The 18,347-nt window shown below is 45.8% G+C and overlaps 1 protein-coding gene across 5 annotated transcripts in view; it reads right to left on the bottom strand.

Annotated features, from left to right (window-relative positions):
• The window catches only part of gas7a (growth arrest-specific 7a), a 140,329-nt gene that overhangs the window by 29,916 nt on the left and 92,066 nt on the right, over positions 1-18,347 (bottom strand). For all 5 annotated transcript variants that reach the window (XM_067423281.1, XM_067423288.1, XM_067423297.1 and 2 more), the window contains 2 exons: positions 16,840-16,929; positions 8,755-8,867 (listed from right to left, as the gene is read on the bottom strand). In XM_067423281.1, coding sequence (XP_067279382.1) covers positions 8,755-8,867; positions 16,840-16,929 — 203 coding nt within the window. The remainder of the gene's footprint in view (positions 1-8,754; positions 8,868-16,839; positions 16,930-18,347) is intronic.

The following is an 18,347-nucleotide window of genomic DNA, read 5'->3' as shown; positions in this document are numbered from 1 at the left end:
TTTATAATTTTATTTTAATTTTTAATTTTAATTTTTAATTTTAATTTTTAATTTTAATTTTTAATTTTAATTTTTAATTTTAATTTTTAATTTTAATTTTTAATTTTAATTAATTTTTTTTTTATTAAATTTTTTTTTTTTTTTATTTTTATTTTTATTTTTCTCTCTGCAAAAGTTTTCTTTTCCCCTCCCATTGGGAATAAAGCTCAGTCTGGTAATTACAAACGGTATCAAAAGTGCTTTTTGTTTTATCACTACTTGACAGAAACTTTTGCCTTTTTCTAAATTGCTCTTGATATTTAATCTTCCACTTAAGCGACCTCAATTCCCCCCGGATGAGCTAAATGGGATAACCCATAGTACAAGCCGAATTTTAGTATATCTTGAGCATTTAGCCAATTAATTTCCCTAACACTCCCGGCGCGCACGCTGACATTCCTTTCATTACAGACCAATTCATCTTGTGTTTGTTTTCACTGTGCTCTTTCCTATCCTCACTGTTGGACTATCACGATTGTGTTTCTTTCAGTTCACCAAGAGACCCCAAGGAGAATTAGATAGTCCCGGGACGACCGAGCAGCAGTTCACCAAGTGACAACCAGGGCTACCGCCCACCTAATTGTCTGAATTGTCTAATTATCTAACTGTCTAGATCAGTTAGCCAAAATTCCCAGCTATCCGTATGATAGCTCGTTAGCTTAGAACAAGCTTGCATTGGCTCTCTCTCTGTGTGTGTGTGTGTGCTGTGTTTCTCTCGCCCGCAGTAATGTTCCCTGCATCCAGTTCCGCCGTCCCGTGGGACCGCCTAACGACATGGCTGGAAGCGCTAACGGCCACCAGTCAAGGAAGTCTGGGGCAACTGAGCCAGGAGCAACTGGACACAGAGCTAGACCAGCTGATGACACACGACCCCACGCAGAGCTACTCCAACAAGGAAGTGGCCAAGATCCTCGGAAGCCTCGCCCACGTCCTCGTCGCACAGGCACGTCTAAGCAAAGGGAGCTACGACAACCTGGAACAGGAGGCAGCAACGCTAAAGCTTCAAGCCAAGGAGGCCCGGAGAGACCAAGCCCTCACCCAGCTTCGTCTAGATCAGCTTCTAGACACAGAGAAAGACGACGAAACAGACAAAGAACAAAGAAAAGAAATAGAAAGACTTCAAAAGACCCTGAAGGAGCTCCGTCGTGACACCGACCGACGAATACAGTCAGAGAAAGACGCCAGGAAACAACTCGACGAAAAGCTTCGGCGTGGCGAATCCCTCCTGGAGAGAGCCACTGATGAACTTAAAGACAGAGACATTAAAGCTAAAGTCTATGCAAAACATTTGCAGTCGGCACAAGCCGAGATCGACGAGCTCATCCAGCAAAGACACGAGCTCAAAGATGAACTTGACATGGTGCAAAGAGAACTGAGACAATCATATATAGTGCAACGTTACCGGAAGGGGGAAACACACAACACACAGTTTCCCCTGACCAGTTACTCCGCACATTTTAGCCACGAAGCAAGAGCTACGAGGGGGGACGACAGCCCCCTGTTTAAAAGATCACCCGCCAGTCTCCACGAATCCCCGTCAGCAGCAAAGGAAAGGACGCCCTTCCAGGAAGTCAAGGTCAACAGCCACGAAGCTTCAAAGAACCTTGACAAGCTGGCCAGAAATATTCCTACCTTCAGCCCAGACCCGGCAGGAGGACACGACGTCCACGCATACTTAAAAGACATAGACTTTTATTTGCAAACTGTCGCTCACGCGAACAACTGGGACAGACTGTACCTGCTCAGGGCCACGTCTAATCGTGACGTACGCAGCTTTCTGGATCGACAACCAGAGGCCATCAAAGCGGACTACTGGCATCTACGACAAGCTCTAATTCGTGAGTACTCCGACCCCGAGTCAGACCAGGGGTTCATCACTGCCATGGACCTCAAGCAAGCTCGACGTGAGACCTCACAGAACTATTATAACAGACTGCGACGTGCCTACTTTGGGGCACGTAACGACCCAGGCATGGAGGAGGACATCAACTTCAAAACTCTTTTCCTCCGAAACCTGCACCCTACCATCAGTTACCACCTGGGGGTGCTGGCGTGCCCGCGCAGCATGGGCACGCAACAGTTAAGAGACTTGGCTCACAAAGCTTACGTCAAACAGAAAACCATTTCTGAAAAGACTGTAAAACAGCCCACCATCTGCCCTGTCTCTGTGCACCACCCAGAGCTAACCCTAGAGGGTGCCAAACAGAACCACAGTTACCGACCCGTCAACAGAGAGTCCAAACCACTCCAAGCCAGCAGAGGGCAGCGTGGTCATAATGGCGACCGTCCACGGTACCAGAGCGATCGCTCTGAAGGATCCTGGGACCCGCCTCGCCCAAAAAGCCAGCGAAGAGGCCACTCTCGACGGGACAATGGTAGGCCCAGACCTGAACCCACGTCTGGCAAAGAAAGTGTAGCTGCTTCTGAAGTTACAGAGCTCATAAAGATCCTAAAAGAGCTCCTCCGACAGAAACCTCACAAGGAAGACAAGAAGGACGGACCAGGTACAGCACGACTAGACATGATACCTGAAATCAACCTTCCCGCCCTTCCTGCAACTGAATCATCCATCCTGAACACTGTTCCCCAACCACGGACTAGTGTACTAACTGTTGCACCCCCACATGTCAGCAGCACACCCACACGACAGCTGACAGCAACAGCCTCTAATCAAGACAGTATCATGGCGCAGCCCAGCGTACCAAAAAGCGCTGCTTTGATTGTTTGCACGCATAATGAGACACTTGACACATATCCAGACGGCTTATCAAGCAACACACAGGTCCCCACACCAAGACTCCTGGGAAACCTAATCGAGAAGGGGATGGCTCGAAAACTCTATCTGACTATCACTATGGAAAGGGCATTTAAGCTCGAAGCCCTAGTTGACACTGGCTCCGACCTCACGCTTATATCCGCCCAACTGTTTGAAAGACTCAGATTTGAAGCACAGAGGCAAAATCGCACCCTTAGCCTTCATACTTGTAAGCTAAATGTGCAGTCGTATAGCCAAAACGACATCCAGCTCAAGCACGTAGCTTCCATCCACCTGACAATTGGACCTATGAGGCTGATACACCCCGTCTATATCTCCCCTATGAACACTTATCCGTTTCTCATCGGAAAAGACCTGCTGGACCGCTTCGAACCCGTACTGGACTTCAAACAGCTGAAAGTCTGGGCTCAAGTGCGTGACCCTCTGCCCCTTCAGACACACACATCGTCTGAGCAAGACTGTCAAGTCACAGAGGTCACGGGAACTCCCACAGAGCCAGACTGCCAGGTCACAAAGGCCACGGGACCCCCTGCAGCACACTGTGACAACACAGCCTCAGCCCCAAAGCCAAGTTCAAGTTCGCTACTTTGCACATTTCAGCTATCCAAAGACTCTGATGCCTTCTGCCCCCAGGTCATGAATGACCTACAGCTGAATGACATTATCACAACGAACAGTATCCCTGCACTGTGGGCAGACAACTCAACCAAAAGTCTACCACTGTGCAATGCAATCAGTAGAAACACAACACACGGCGACATGTGGGCACCCCCGAACCCCACATCCTGCCCCATTGTTGCAGTGCTAACCCACAGCAAGCGATCAACACCGGCTACAATGCCGGCCTTGCAGCTGCTATCGCTAACTCCGCAAATTTCCAACAACGATATTGCGGATATGCAAACCTCTGACACTGCAATAAAGACAATTCTTGACCACCTCTCAGACCCCTCCAACCACCCTATCACTGACTCTGAGCTCATTGATGACTCTAGCCACAAGCATCTACATAACTCCAGACACATGATGCGTATTATGGACAACATTCTCTGGTGTGCACCCGATGGCAACACAGCGCCACAGCTTGTAGTGCCACGGTCGCAAAGGGGGGTGATGCTAATGTACGCCCACAACACACCATGTGCTGGACACCACGGCACCAGAGCCACGTATGACACACTGAAACAGGTGGCATATGGGCCTGGGATGCATCAAGATGCAGCAGAGTATGTTAGAGAAGGGCTAGTTCGCTGCCGGTTCCAACCAGCAAACCCGAACCACAGAGCCCCACTGCAACACAGAGGGACCACGTTCCCATGGTCAAACCTACAAATCGACCGGGTAGAACCCCTGCCCAGGTCCACAAAAGGCAAAAAGTACTTTCTCACAGTGGTGTGCCAGTTTACCAAGTGGGTGGAGTGTCAACCAGCACCCAACGACACCGCCCAGACCACGGCATACCCCCTGATGAATCACAGCTTTTTCCTGTCAAGATTGCCACTGAGAATCAACTCAGACAGAGGCATCCACTTCACTACCGAGGCCATGCAACAGATCTGGAAATGCCTAAGAAACGCGGCCGTGATCATGCTCCTGTGCCTCCAGACAATCAGAGGCCAGCCACCACCAGACATCATCACACCGGGTCCAGCCTCGGGCATCGTACTGAGAGAGCAACCTGGACTGCTGATCACCAACTGCAAATGAATCCTCAAAAGAAAGACGTACTCTCCTGAACTTCACATCAGCAGCGCAAGCTCCTCCAGCCCTGCACACAAACACAAAGGGGGGGAGGAGCCCAAGCCCTCTGAATAACCTTATACCAGCTTCAAGAACCTTCTCCTCCAACACCAGGTAGCCACCTTGTAGGCAATACTGCCAAGCCCCACACTATGTCATGCATGTGATTTGAGAAAGAAGGCCTTTAACGAACACAAGGCCGCCTCTGAAGGGATTCTCAAAACCCCAATGACTTTGAACTTTGAAACAGAGAAACCAAAGTGGATCACCAGAAGGCACCCAGCCTGGCCACAATGCGAGGCACCCTCTGAAAAGTTCCTAGTCAGCATAGGACATAAAAGTGTCAAGATGCACAGTCCATCTTCCTAGGCAGGAGACCTAAAGGACTGACTTGTCATTGCGAGGAACATGGTTCCACCCAGGGCTGCAGAAAGCCCACAGCACACCTGCACCACACAAACGGACTTCTGGATGACAGGTGACGCACCGTCAGGGCACCTGCTGCCTCGACACCTGCTGCACAAGCACAGAGACCTGAACTGGGCTACTGTCTGCCTTATCTGCCGTGGAACGACCATCACTTCAGGAGACACAAACAACTGGAGCCTAACATGGCTATGGTGTGTCTGATCTTCCTGAATCTTTGATATCGCTCGTTGTTGTCCATAGGAGGGACAACAACTAGCGAAAGGGGGGATTATGTAGCGACTCAGGCGAATCAAACACACAATCGCCAGTTACCTTTAACAAATATGTTTTGAAAGTGTGCTGATGGACAGACCTTCCCCCAACACAACAGAGAAGGATTCTTCAGTCACCCTGGAAACCATCTGATAAGGTGTTTTATGGCCCCCAAGAGAATTCGGCCACATGTAGTCTTTTACACAAAGAGCTTAAGACACAGAGCTTTTGCCTCAAATTATAGACAAACCATCTATAGATGAACATGCACCCCAGGACATTATATGTAAACACATAACTGTTTTGTAAAATGTTTCTTCTGTATGGTAGTTTGCATCTTTTTGTCTGTGTCTTAACAAAGTACTAGTTCAGATAACCTCATATATGTCATGTCTCCTATCAAATTAATGCTCACTTCACGACTTACACTTCCATGTATATCACTTATTCAGAAAATGCAGTGTGTGTTTGTTGCATTAATTATAGTATGAAGAACTCAGAGACCCACTGAGTCCAACTTTTAAACAAAGAGCAATAAATTCTGCTGAGGAATTTCCCGCCGGGAAATCCCAACACTCTCATTGGTTAAGTCTAACCCTGGAGGGTGGGACTATTTCCAGACCTTAAAAGACCAGTGAAGAAAATCTTCTCTCTCTTCTCTTCTCCGAAACTCTCTGGCTTTTACTTCTTCAACTCTCTGTGGGAGCCAACACCCACGGGGGGGGGGGGGGGCTGGCACTTAAGCCATGCCACCAATGCAGGCCCTCCAAGCAGGCCTCAGCTCTTCCAAAAATCTTCTCTTCTACAATCCGATCTTCAAGAACATGAAGCATCGCTAAAGCAAACAGCCGCTTCCCTCCCAACCTCGGAAAGGACCGCCGGACATGCAGGACATTTGAACACGCAGAGACACATACGCACACGAGCGAGAAGCCAAAACGAAACCAAAAAGAATGCAAGTATTCTATTTCTTACTGCTGTAAAGAGGGTGTGTTATTCTCCCGTTGGGATAAATTAACTCCGTGAAGGTCGTATCTGGTGAATTGAAGGAAAGTTGGTTCTAAATGGACTGCATTTAAATGCAGTGGTTCTCACCCTCCCCCACTCTCTTTGTCTCTCTCTCTCTCTCCCTCTCTTTGTCTCTCTCTCTCTCTTTTATCTCTCTCTAACTTCAGTCTATTCATTATTCTCTTTTATGTATTCTTTCGTTAATATCTATATTTCTACTCTCTTGATGCATATTTAGTATGTACTTTCTGTGTGAATTGTAGTGTTATTTTTAGTCTGTGTTTATTAAACCTTCAAAAGACATTTAATGAGTTGAATCTGTTATTCTGCCACATACACGAAGTCAATGAAACTTGCGATCTAAACGTTACCTAACTGCTTATGCTACTATGTTAGTAAAGTAAACTGTATGACCATTTGAAATATTGAACTTATCCTGATCAGTAAAGTTAATGTTTCTTATGCGCTCGTAAAGCAGTAATCCATTATTGAGAATTGATTTGAAAAGTCTATAACTAATTTGCAGGACAAACTTAGTAGGATAATTTCAAGCAATTTCATAAAGGGTTACTTGTATTTAATTAAACAATTTTCCCTATCGGAAAATTTTAATACGTAATGAACAACTGGCAAATCATATTCATAAATTCATGAATATTGAATATTAAATCCCTTTTGAGTTAATTATTCCCCGAGACATTAAACTCATGAGTCGTTGTTGTTACACCAATAATGCTTTTTTTATTATTAAACATTTTGTAAGACACTTTATTTCGAAATTTAGAACATTTTCTTCCTTTTTATTGAAAGTAAATGCCTTTCCGATGTGATTTGTGATGAGAAAAGAGAGACGAGCGAGCTCTGGAAAAGGTGGATTCGAACCAGTGTTGATCGCGTCAGAGCAATGATCCATTAGCCAAAGGCTTTACCGATTTCACCACGGAAGATGTTGATTTGCAAGCGTTTTAATTTTTTATTTTAAACTATTGCGAATAGCACTTGCCAACAAGGCACGCTATTTGCACCTGGACTCCGATTGTATTAGTCTGAAAGAAGAAAGTCATATACACCTAGACTTGAGGGTAAGACAATTTTCATTTCTGGCTGAACTAACCCTTTAATTTATTATTTATCGATGCATACCATTATTTTTTTATTTAAATTCACGTGCCTCATAAACTTTAATTAAAATAACTTCCCCTCACTCTTCCAGCTAATCTCTTCTCCGATGTCATATTTAATGGCGTGAGGGCAGGGCAACCTGTCACTCACATGACATCCACCAATAGCAGATCAAAAACCATCTGATCAATCCCCAATGGACAAAAATCAAGCACCGCCTAACATTTGTTCTTGTTCCAGGTGTTTCACTCAGATATTCGTCATAGAATAGGGAAAAAAAGACTATCGCAACTTCCATTTCATGCACTCTAAAAAATGCTGGGTTAAAAACAACCCAAGTTGGGTTGAAACTGCACCAACCCAACAATTGGGTTGTTTTAACCCAATGGTTGAGTTGTTTTAACCCAGTGGTTGGGTTAAATGTTGCTTAAGACAACCCAATTGCTGGGTAAGAACAACTCAACCATTGGGTTAAAACAACCCAATTGTTGGGTTGGTGCAGTTTCAACCCAACTTGGGTTGTTTTTAACCCAGCATTTTTTAGAGTGTGCCGACTTTAAAGGGTTAGTTCACCCAAAAATGAAAATGATTTCATTAATTCCTCACCCTCATGTCGTTGGACACCCATAACACCTTCGTTCATCTTCAGAAAACAAATGAAGATATTTTTGTTGAAAGCTGACGGCTGAGAAAGGCTTCAGAAAGGCCTCCATTGGCATTCAGTACATTTCCACTCACACGACCCATAAAGGCACTAAAAACATCGATACAAAGTCCATCTCACTACAGGGGCTGTACAATCATTTGATGAAGCGACGAGAATAGTTCTTTCGCAAAAAAAAAAAAAAATTCAAAATAATGACTTTATCCGCCAAGTTATTGTCTTCCGTGTTGGTCTCGGACGGGAACTCGCGCGATAGCGGCGCTCCTCCTCTTCCGGGTCACGTATTTGAACGGAGGATCTGTGTCATATTCTCGCGCATGCGTTGAGTTCACGTCAATAACTTGGTGGATAAAGTTGTTTTTTTTGTGTGTTTTTTTTGCGCACAATAACTATTTTCGTCGCATTGTAAAATGATTGTATAGCCCCTGTAGTGAGATGGACTTTGTTTCGATGTCTTTAGTGCCTTTATGGGTCTTGTGAGTGGAAATGTACTGAATGCCAATGGAGGCCTTCCTCAGCCGTCAGCTTTCAACAAAAATATCTTCATTTGTGTTCCGAAGATGAACGAAGGTCTTACAGGTGTCCAACGACATGAGGGTGAGTAATTCATGAAATAATTTTCATTTTTTGGGTGAACTAACCCTTTAAGAAAAATGTTTGTTTGCAGTGAAATACAGAGTGAGGTGTTATATAAAGAGTCGGTATGAGAACGAGGCTTTCCCACCTTTCTCTGATGAACTCTGCCATCTCTTTCTGCATCTGCTTCCCCTTCAGCTGTTTCTGCAGCAGCACTTCGAACCCTGACACTGTGGCCCCCTGAGGGTCCCTCTTATCAGCCTGCAGAGGACAGAGAGATGTTACACACGCCACCACATCATCACCAGAACCAGACTGTCAGCAACACGTGAGCGGCATCAGAGTGTGTGAGTCACAGCGCGGGGCTGCATGAATCAGAGTGCGTGGGAGGGGGCGTATGGCCTGTGAGTGTGCGTTTCAGTGAAGGGTGTGTATAGGTTGTTGAGGGTATGACTAATGTAACGTGAGGGCTTCTGGTGCAGTGTGTGTACGCAGGATGTTAATGGAATATGCTTTTCTCTATGTGTGTGTGTGTGAAGGTGTAAGAGTCCGCTGTTGTGACGGCTGCTGACGTGCCAAACAACACATGACAGAAGTGTCATACCCTCTTCACACGCTTGACTTGAGAAACAGCCATGAAAAATGTTCCCATCAAAATACTCCTTTTAGCATTTGCCTGTGATTTTGTCAAGACATGTCCCTGGATCAACGTATTACTTGATCCTAACCCTGTCCCTACCCCTAAACCTAACCCTACCCATAACTTATCCATAAAATTAGAGGGCAATAACACTAGCCACGTTTTCAATACGTTCAAACTCAATTTGCGAATTGAAAATACACCCAATGGAAGTCAATTTCTCAAAGGTTTTTACACTTGCATGAGGTGTTTTTTTAGGCCAGTTTTAACTGCAATGGAAACAGTTTTTTTTTTTTTTTTTTTTTGCATGTACAGGTCACCTGGCGTATGTAAAATTCGATCATTCTTTAAAGATGGCGTCGCCTTCTTCGCGTCTATGGAAACCACAACCGTGAATTTTAACGCGCATTTCATTTCAAAAGTATTTCATGTGCTAAATTTGATGCACTGATTTTTTGCGTGTTAAAAAAATCATATTTTACGCGTTGTTTGTATGCTAAAATTCACATTTCTGAACCTTTTGGCTTTCCATACACGGCATTCGCGGCGCCCGGTGCGAATTTACGTCTTTGCATTGATTTGTATGCAATCTACTCGCGCAAAAACTTTCACTCACTGTCCAGGGTTATATAGTTAACAAAAATTAAATCAAAACAATTAAAAAAAACTTGTTATTTGAAATATGTGTTACCAAAACAAAAGAAAATATAAAGAAAATAAATTTAAGGCATCATCTCTCTTTTTTTTTTTTTAAAGTGATTAATCAAAAATAAAATTAATACAAATTAATAGATATTATATTAAAAAATCGTAATGAAATTGAAAAGAACACAAAAACTATAAACTTTCATTAAACTTCAGTAACTGCAAAAAACTATAAAAACTAATTCAAAATATGAATATCTATTACTAAAGATGGTACTAAAAAAAACAATGTCACTGTCATTTAGATTCTGCTAGCAGCTAGTGAATAACTCTGACTTTCTCTGAAGAAAATAAGTGTCATTCCTGATCTCATTCTAACTTTCTTTGTCTCATCCTAACATGAATTGTGTTAAACCAGTCCAGATTATGTGGCTGAACTGCAGGGACTCAAATTACATTTTTGTTACACCCGTTAGTGGTGATGATTTGAGGAAATATTCTGGTGTTTAAATAGTCCTAGTGTTGCTGAGTGTTTGCTATAGGGTGTTCTGGTTGGTTGTTTCGTGTGATTTTGTTCAGCAAATGAAAAGACTGATCACTTTGAAAAATAAAAGAGCACATCTCTACTGTATTTCATAATTATAAGCAAAACAATAGTGATGCTAGTTTCCATGCATCATGTTAGCTACACTGTAAAAAGCCTCAACATATATATATATATATATATATCAGGGTATTCTCACAAAAATGCGTATAAATAGTAAGAGTGTGCAATGTCGTGGAATGTATACGCCAAAACTCATTTTGGCGTGTCTATGACCCGCTGTTTTTCGCGTGCATATGACACGCATTTTATGACGTATTATACATACGAACCAAATTAAATTAAATTAAATCGTCTCAAGTTACGTATGTAACCCTAGTTCCCTGAGGGAACGAGACGCTGCGTCGAAACGCTGTGAGAACGCCTCTGCGTTAATGCGTCGTGAAGCGCCTGTAGAACCATTCCATCGGAAAAAAGATCGATCGTCGGCGTGATGACGTCATCGACCAGAAGCTATAAAGCGTCCGTGAAAACAAACAGGAACTAACTTCTGATAAAGCCTGAAGTAAGTGATCACGGACACGCCGGGGAGTATGGCAGAGCGACGCAGCGTCTCGTTCCCTCAGGGAACTAGGGTTACATACGTAACCTGAGACGTTCCCTTTCGGGGAACTCGAGCTGCGTCGAAACGCTGTGAGAACGCTTATACCCACATCGCCATAGGACCAAGTGTCTCGTATGTGTGAAGCCGAAGCGCACACGGTTACGAGAGAACCTGTGCCCCTACTGTAGATGCCAGGTCTAGTTCGTAGAACCTGACGAAGGTAGACGGAGACGACCATCCGGCCGCGTTGCAGATATCGTGGAGGGAAGCCCCCGACAAGAGTGCTTTTGAAGCAGCCATACCCCTGGTTGAGTGCGCCCGGACAGCCAGTGGAGACGGCTGCCCGGCCGCTTCATAAGCAAGTGAGATGGCCTCGACCACCCACTTGCTCATCCTCTGCTTGGATACTGGAGCCCCCTTCTTAGGGGGTCCGAAACAGACAAATAATTGCTCAGATTTCCTCCACAGGGCAGCTCTGTGGACATATGTATCCAGTGCCCTCACAGGACACAGCAGATTTAACCTTTCCTGGTCTGACGTCTTAAACGGAGGAGGACAGAAGGCTTGTAGAGTGATGGGGCCCCTTGGGCTCGTAGGAACCTTGGGGACATAACCCGGCCTGGGATGTAGAAATGCTTTCACCATCCCCGGCGCAAACTCTAAACATGAGGGCCCTACCGACAGGGACTGAATATCTCCTATTCTCTTTAGAGAAGAAATGGCCAACAAGAAGATGGTTTTCAGAGTGAGGAACTTATCCGAAACCTCCTCCAGAGGTTCGAACGGTGGTCCGGACAAGCCCCTCAGAACAATGGCCAAGTCCCATGCTGGGACCCTCGAGTGCATAGCCGGCCTCAACCTCAAAGTGCCACGAAGGAAGCGTGTAATTAGAGGGTTTCTTCCCAAAGACACTCCACCGAAAGGGACGTGGAAGGCACCCAAGGCCGCCACGTACACCTTTATTGTGGAGGGGGTCAACCCTGCCGAGAACCTTGCCTGCAAGAACTCCAGCACTGTACCAACCGGGCAGTTAACTGGGTCCCACTGGCGTTCTCTGCACCATGCTGAGAAAAGTCTCCATTTCAAAGCGTACAGCTTCCTTGTGGACGGAGCTCTGGAGTGTAGGATGGTCTCTACGACCTCGGCCGAGAGACCCTCCTCTATGAGCCTAGCCCCCTCAGAGGCCAGGCCCACAGTTTCCACATCTCCGGGCGTGGGTGCAGGAATCTCCCGCCCGCCTGAGAGAGTAGATCCCTCCTGGTCGGAATCTCCATCGGAGAGCCTTCCAGGAGAGATATCAGGTCCGAAAACCATACTCGGGTCGGCCAGTTCGGAGCCACTAGAAGTACCTGGGCCCCGTCCCGGCGTACCCTCTCCAGAACTCCTGGAAGCAAGACAATCGGGGGGAAGGCGTACAGAGGCAGCCTCGGCCACTCCTGTACCATGGCATCCAGCCCCAGCGGGGCCGGATGGGTCAGAGAAAACCACTGCGGGCAGTGGGAATTCTCTGCCGAAGCAAATAGATCTATTTCTGCTTTCCCATAAACCTTCCAAAGGAGCTCCACCACCTCTGGGTGGAGTCTCCATTCCCCGGGCCTCGGCCCCTGTCTCGACAGGCTGTCTGCTTCCTGATTCAGGGCCCCCGGGATATATACTGCCCTGATTGACAGCAATTTCCCTTGGGCCCACAGGAGGATCCGATGTGCCAATTTGTCCAATGGACGAGACCTCAGACCCCCCTGGTGATTTATATAGGCGACCACGGACGTGTTGTCTGTCCTGACTAGTACGTGGTGGCCCCTGAGGTCAGGCAGGAACTGTTTCAATGCAAGAAACACTGCGAGCATCTCTAGCCGATTTATGTGCCAGTGCCGCTGATGTTCCTGCCATAGACCCTGGGATGAGCGACCACTCATGGTCGCCCCCCAGCCCGTGAGAGAGGCATCTGTCGTTAGCGTTACGCGACGAACATGAGCCCCCAACACGGGACCCTGAGATAGAAACCCCGGGTTTTTCCACATGACCAGAGCACGTAGGCATCGCCGCGTGACTTTGATCGTGCGGAGCGGATTTCCCCTCGGGGAGAACCCTTTCGTTTTGAGCCACCACTGCAGTGGCCTCATGTACAGTAGGCCAAAAGGTATCACGTTGGACGCTGCTGCCATGAGACCTAACAGTTTCTGGAACTGTTTCACAGTGACGGCTCGGCCTAGCTTCTGCTCTTTGACGGCTGCCAGGATCGATGCCATGCGTGTCGGCGATAATTGCGCCCGCATAATTACCGAGTCCCAGTTCACACCTAGAAAAGTGGTTCTCTGAGCCGGAGAAAGCACACTCTTCTTGGCGTTCAGCCTCAACCCCAGTTTCGACATATGGGCGAGAACAGCATCTCGATGCTGAACCGCCATCTGCTCTGTATTTTCGCTAGAATCAGCCAGTCGTCGATATAGTTCAAAATGCGGATGCCCTGCAGACGCAGCGGCGCCAGAGCTGCATCCACACACTTGGTGAACGTGCGGGGTGACAGTGCTAGACCGAAGGGAAGTACACGATATTGGTATGCCTCTCCCCCGAAGGCAAACCTCAGGAACTTCCTGGGATGTGGAAGGATGGAGACATGAAAATACGCATCTTTGAGGTCTATGGTGACAAACCAATCCTCCGATTTGACCTGCGCTACAATCTGTCTGAGTGTAAGCATCTTGAATTTGAGCTTGGCCACCGAGCGATTCAATAGCCGCAGATCTAATATCGGGCGTAAGCCCCCATCCTTCTTCGGCACGATGAAGGAACGGCTGTAAAAGCCAGACTCCTTGCTGGGAGGGGGAACCCTCTCTATAGCCCCTTTTTGCAGGAGTGTCTCTACTTCCTGTGCCATTACCAGAGCCTGCTCCGGGCCCACCTCTGTAGGTAGGACACCGCAGAAAGGAGGTGGCCGACTTCTGAATTGAATGGCGTACCCCTTTTCTATTATCTGCAGGACCCAACGAGATATATTTGATAGACGTTTCCACTCGTCTAGAAAATCTACTAAGGGAACCAGCCTCTCGAGGCTGGCCTCTGGTGTATTTTGAGCAACAAGCACAGTGCCCTGAAGCGGCGGACCGGCAGGGAACAACTGACTTGACTGCTCGGGGGCCCCCCGAAGGGGGTGCGGACCACCCTCGGGTGGCCCGCGGAGACCGACTGCGCCCCGGCATTGCGGCGGGGTTGGCAGCGCGGCCCCCCGAGGGTGCCGTAGGGAAACGGGTACCGTAGGCAGGGGTAAACACCGTTTCCCTACGGGGGGAACCACCCTCAGCGCCCTGACGCTTCTGGCGTCAGGAGCGCTTCGACGAGGCCTTCTTGGCGATCAGGACTGTCCGCAGATCAGCCCTGCCCCTCGAAGGCCTCGTCTGAGAGCGCCGCCCCCCGTCCCCACGCTGAGGGGGAGCTCGGGCAGCGACGCTCTGCTTTTGTTGAGCCCTGTGTGAGGAGCTCGTACTCGGCTTGGGCTGCTTGGAGGTATCAGCAGCAGCCCCCGGGACCTGGACCCGGAGAGGGAGGAACTGCTTGAGCACCGCAGCTTGCTTTTTTGACTCCTGGAACCTCTCGGTGACAGTGTGGACTGCGTCACCGAAGAGGCCTCCAGGAGAAAGCGGTGCATCAAGCAGAAAGGCTTTCTCCCTCTCCTTGATGTCTGTGGGGTTCAACCATAAATGTCTCTCCGTGGCCACCAATGCTGCCATGGAGCGGCCAACACATCTGGCCGTCTCCTTGGTGGCCCGGAGAGCTAGATCGGCTGATGATCTAAGTTCAGAAATAATATCACCCCCCACAGCATCACTACCGTCCAGATCCCTCAGCAGGTCAGCCTGGTATGCCTGCACGATAGCCATCGTGTGCAGGCATGCAGCCGCCTGACCCGCTGCCGAGTACGCTTTACCCACCAGCGCCGACGTTGTCTTTAAAGGTCTGGTGGGTAAAGTCGGGGCCTTAAGGGACGATGCCGATGAAGGCGAGAGATGGCTCGCGAGCGTCTCTTCAACCTTTGGCATCGCCCCATAACCATACTGTCTCAGCCCGCTGATGTTACTGTAGACCGAAGTCTGCGGGCTGAACACACGATATGATGCCGGTCTCTTCCACGATCTTGCCACCTCGGTGTGCAAGTCGTGGAAGAACGGCAGGCCCCGCCGCTGAGGTTCTGAAGCGCGAGATGGCAGGAAGCGTTCGTCTAGCTTACTATGACGTTTTCTCCCTGCCTCAGATCTTTCAGTGGGCCAGTCGATGTTTAATCTGGCCACTGCTCGCGTCAAAACCTCAACTAGCTCCTCACTAGCAGGGGACTGAAGTGGCGAGTCTTCAGTGTCGATGCTTTCAACGTCCACCTCCTCAGAGCTGGACAGATGAAGCACCGGCGACTCTCTCGGGGGGGAAGAAACCGCCATGCGTGCTTCCATGCCCCGAGAAGAGCCGCTGGATGGAGCAGGTGAGGGCAGAGATAAGGCAGCGCCCGTCTCTAACCCCTCTGCAACATCCAATTGTGATCCCCACGACTGCAGCCTTCGCTCCGCCTCGGCGGCAGCGGGACCAGAGCCGCGGGGAACACGAGCCGAGGCACCCTCCTCGAAGAGTGCCCGGCGGGAGCGCAGCGTTCTTAATGGCAATCGCTCACAGTGCTCGCAAGCAGCCCCCTCGAGGGCTGCCTGGGCATGCTGCGCTCCCAAGCAGGCTACACAAAGAGAGTGTGTATCCCCGCTCGTGATGTAGCGTGGGCAGGGATGAACACACCTCTTGAAATTGCTGCTTTCACTCGCCATATTCTATCTATTTTCTTTTCTCTTTGTTTGTTAATAATGAAATATTTAACAAAGGGGTGGAAAAACTCTGATATAGACAGACAAAAACACCAAATAGACAGACAGGTTCACACAGATCGCTTGCTGAAGGCTCAGAAGCTAGTTCCTGTTTGTTTTCACGGACGCTTTATAGCTTCCGGTCGATGACGTCATCACGCCGACGATCGATCTTTTTTCCGATGGAATGGTTCTACAGGCGCTTCACGACGCATTAACGCAGAGGCGTTCTCACAGCGTTTCGACGCAGCTCGAGTTCCCCGAAAGGGAACTATAGGTTTATGCTAACAACAACAATCACAAAATTAATCTTGTTGTAAGGATGTTTAGATAAGCACAGTATTAAAACAATATTAATTAATAATCTACAACAAATAAAAACAAAGCAAGGGTTATGCTTCAAATTAAATAAATGTTTGTCAGTGGTTTGTCGTTTGCATCTCAAATAATTGCTTCTTGTTGATATATATATGGTCAGATAGTAAAATAGATATATAATTATAAATACATAAATAAATATAAATCTGATTAGGTAAATGTTTTTTTTTCAGTTCATTTTTGATGTGAAATGCTGTCTTTTATTTTAAAAAAATGTCAAAAGGAAAACAAAGAAGAAATATATAAATTAAAGCTATATATATATATATATATATATATATATATATATATATATATATATATATATATATATATATATATATATATATATATATATATATATATATATTTATTTGCATCAGGTTGAATTATTTTAGTGGCTTTAATTTCACTGTGTAGAATATAAAAATTTTTGTTTGTTTATTTATTTGTTTTACTCATTCTGACTCTTTATGTGCTACAGTAATGAGTGTTTTTTTGTCGTTCTAATGGTAGTGGATGTGACCTGTTCGATACTAATCCTAGAATGGTATCAGCACTCAGCCACAGCAGTCCACCATGGATGATTGTCCTCTCTCTCTCACCCAGAAGTAGTCGCAGTAGCTCCATTCACTGGGCTTGAGAAGCTGCTGCTCCGGCGCAGACATGGGCACAGGGAAGGTGACGCAGTTGATCTGTGGTGAGATAAAACAGAGGGAGGTCAGTTCACAGTGTGTGTGTGCTGTTGTGTCAGGACGGTTTTATTTTCAGAGGAGTGAGACAGAGCTGGCTTGTGTAAGTCTCAGAGGGGAGACAAATGAAAGGTCATGCTTTAAAAGAGAAAGACTGGTCATATAGTCTGTGACCTATTGAATGAACTGAGAGTGAGGGAAAAAATGGGTATGTTTAGAATGGCAAACTATTTTTAAAAGCCTGCTATTTTGAGTATGCACTATGTAAAGCGTGCATAGTCAACAATATTACTCTATACAGGTACTTTATCAAAGCACACTGCATGAAATACTGTGTGAAGAATGAATGCTCATTAATGCATGTTTTATACAGTTTCAAAATCTTAACCAGGCACACATACCACTGTGCAAAAAAAGCACTCTTTTTACAGAAATAATATACTTAAAGGGATAGTTCACCCAAAAATAAAACTCCTGTCATCATTTACTCACCCTCAACACTTTAAAAAATAATTGTTGATTTTTGTTGGTTTAACTTAAAAAAGTAAGTAACCTGGTTGCCTTAAAATTTTGAGTTTATTGAAATTAAAAATTTGAGTTGATACAATGAAGGAAATTTGTTTAATAAATAGAAACTCAAAATATTATTGTATCTGAACCACATACAAAATTTGATAAATCATGAAAATAGCACTATTTGGCATGTTTCACTGCATCATCAGAAATAAAACACACACAATTACCCAATATGCTTACACAATCTTTTATTAATAATATAATAAAAAAGGTTGTCGAATCTCAAAAAAATTTCATTGTATTAACTCAAATTTTTTATTTCAATGAACTCGAAATTTTAAGGCAACCAGGTAACTTTTTTTTAAAATAATTTTTTACAGTGAAGTTGTTCCAAACCTGTATGAGTTTCTCTCTTTTGTTGAACACAAATGAAGCCACAGAGCAAATAAATAGGGGTTAAATAAAACCTGTACATAATGTTAAATTTAATATATGTTAAATTCAATATAACTTTAATGTATGTTTTACACAAAAGATATTTTGAAGAATGTTTGTAACAAAGCAGCTAGAGCAACCACTGACTACCATAGTGTTTTTCCCCTACTACGGTAGTCAATGGTTGCTCTGTTTTGTTACAAACATTCTTCAAAATATCTTTTGTGTAAAACATACATTAAAAATACATTGAAACTCATAAATATGATGAAGAATTTAAAATATATTAAAATTAACAGTATGTACAGGTTTTCTTTAACCCCCATTTATTTGCTCTGTGGTGTGGCAACTTTTAAAAAAATAAATAAATAATTTAATCAAAATGGTGTTAAATGAGGTAAAGGTTTTGGAACTTGCTATGTGAACGAACACACACACACACACGCACGCACGCGCACACACACGCACGC

The sequence above is a fragment of the Pseudorasbora parva genome, chromosome 2 (genome assembly GCF_024679245.1).
Source record: "Pseudorasbora parva isolate DD20220531a chromosome 2, ASM2467924v1, whole genome shotgun sequence".
In the NCBI taxonomy this organism is placed as follows: domain Eukaryota; kingdom Metazoa; phylum Chordata; class Actinopteri; order Cypriniformes; family Gobionidae; genus Pseudorasbora; species Pseudorasbora parva.
The sequence above is the reverse complement of the archived record's forward strand: the minus strand, read 5'-3'. Positions and strand labels throughout refer to the sequence as shown.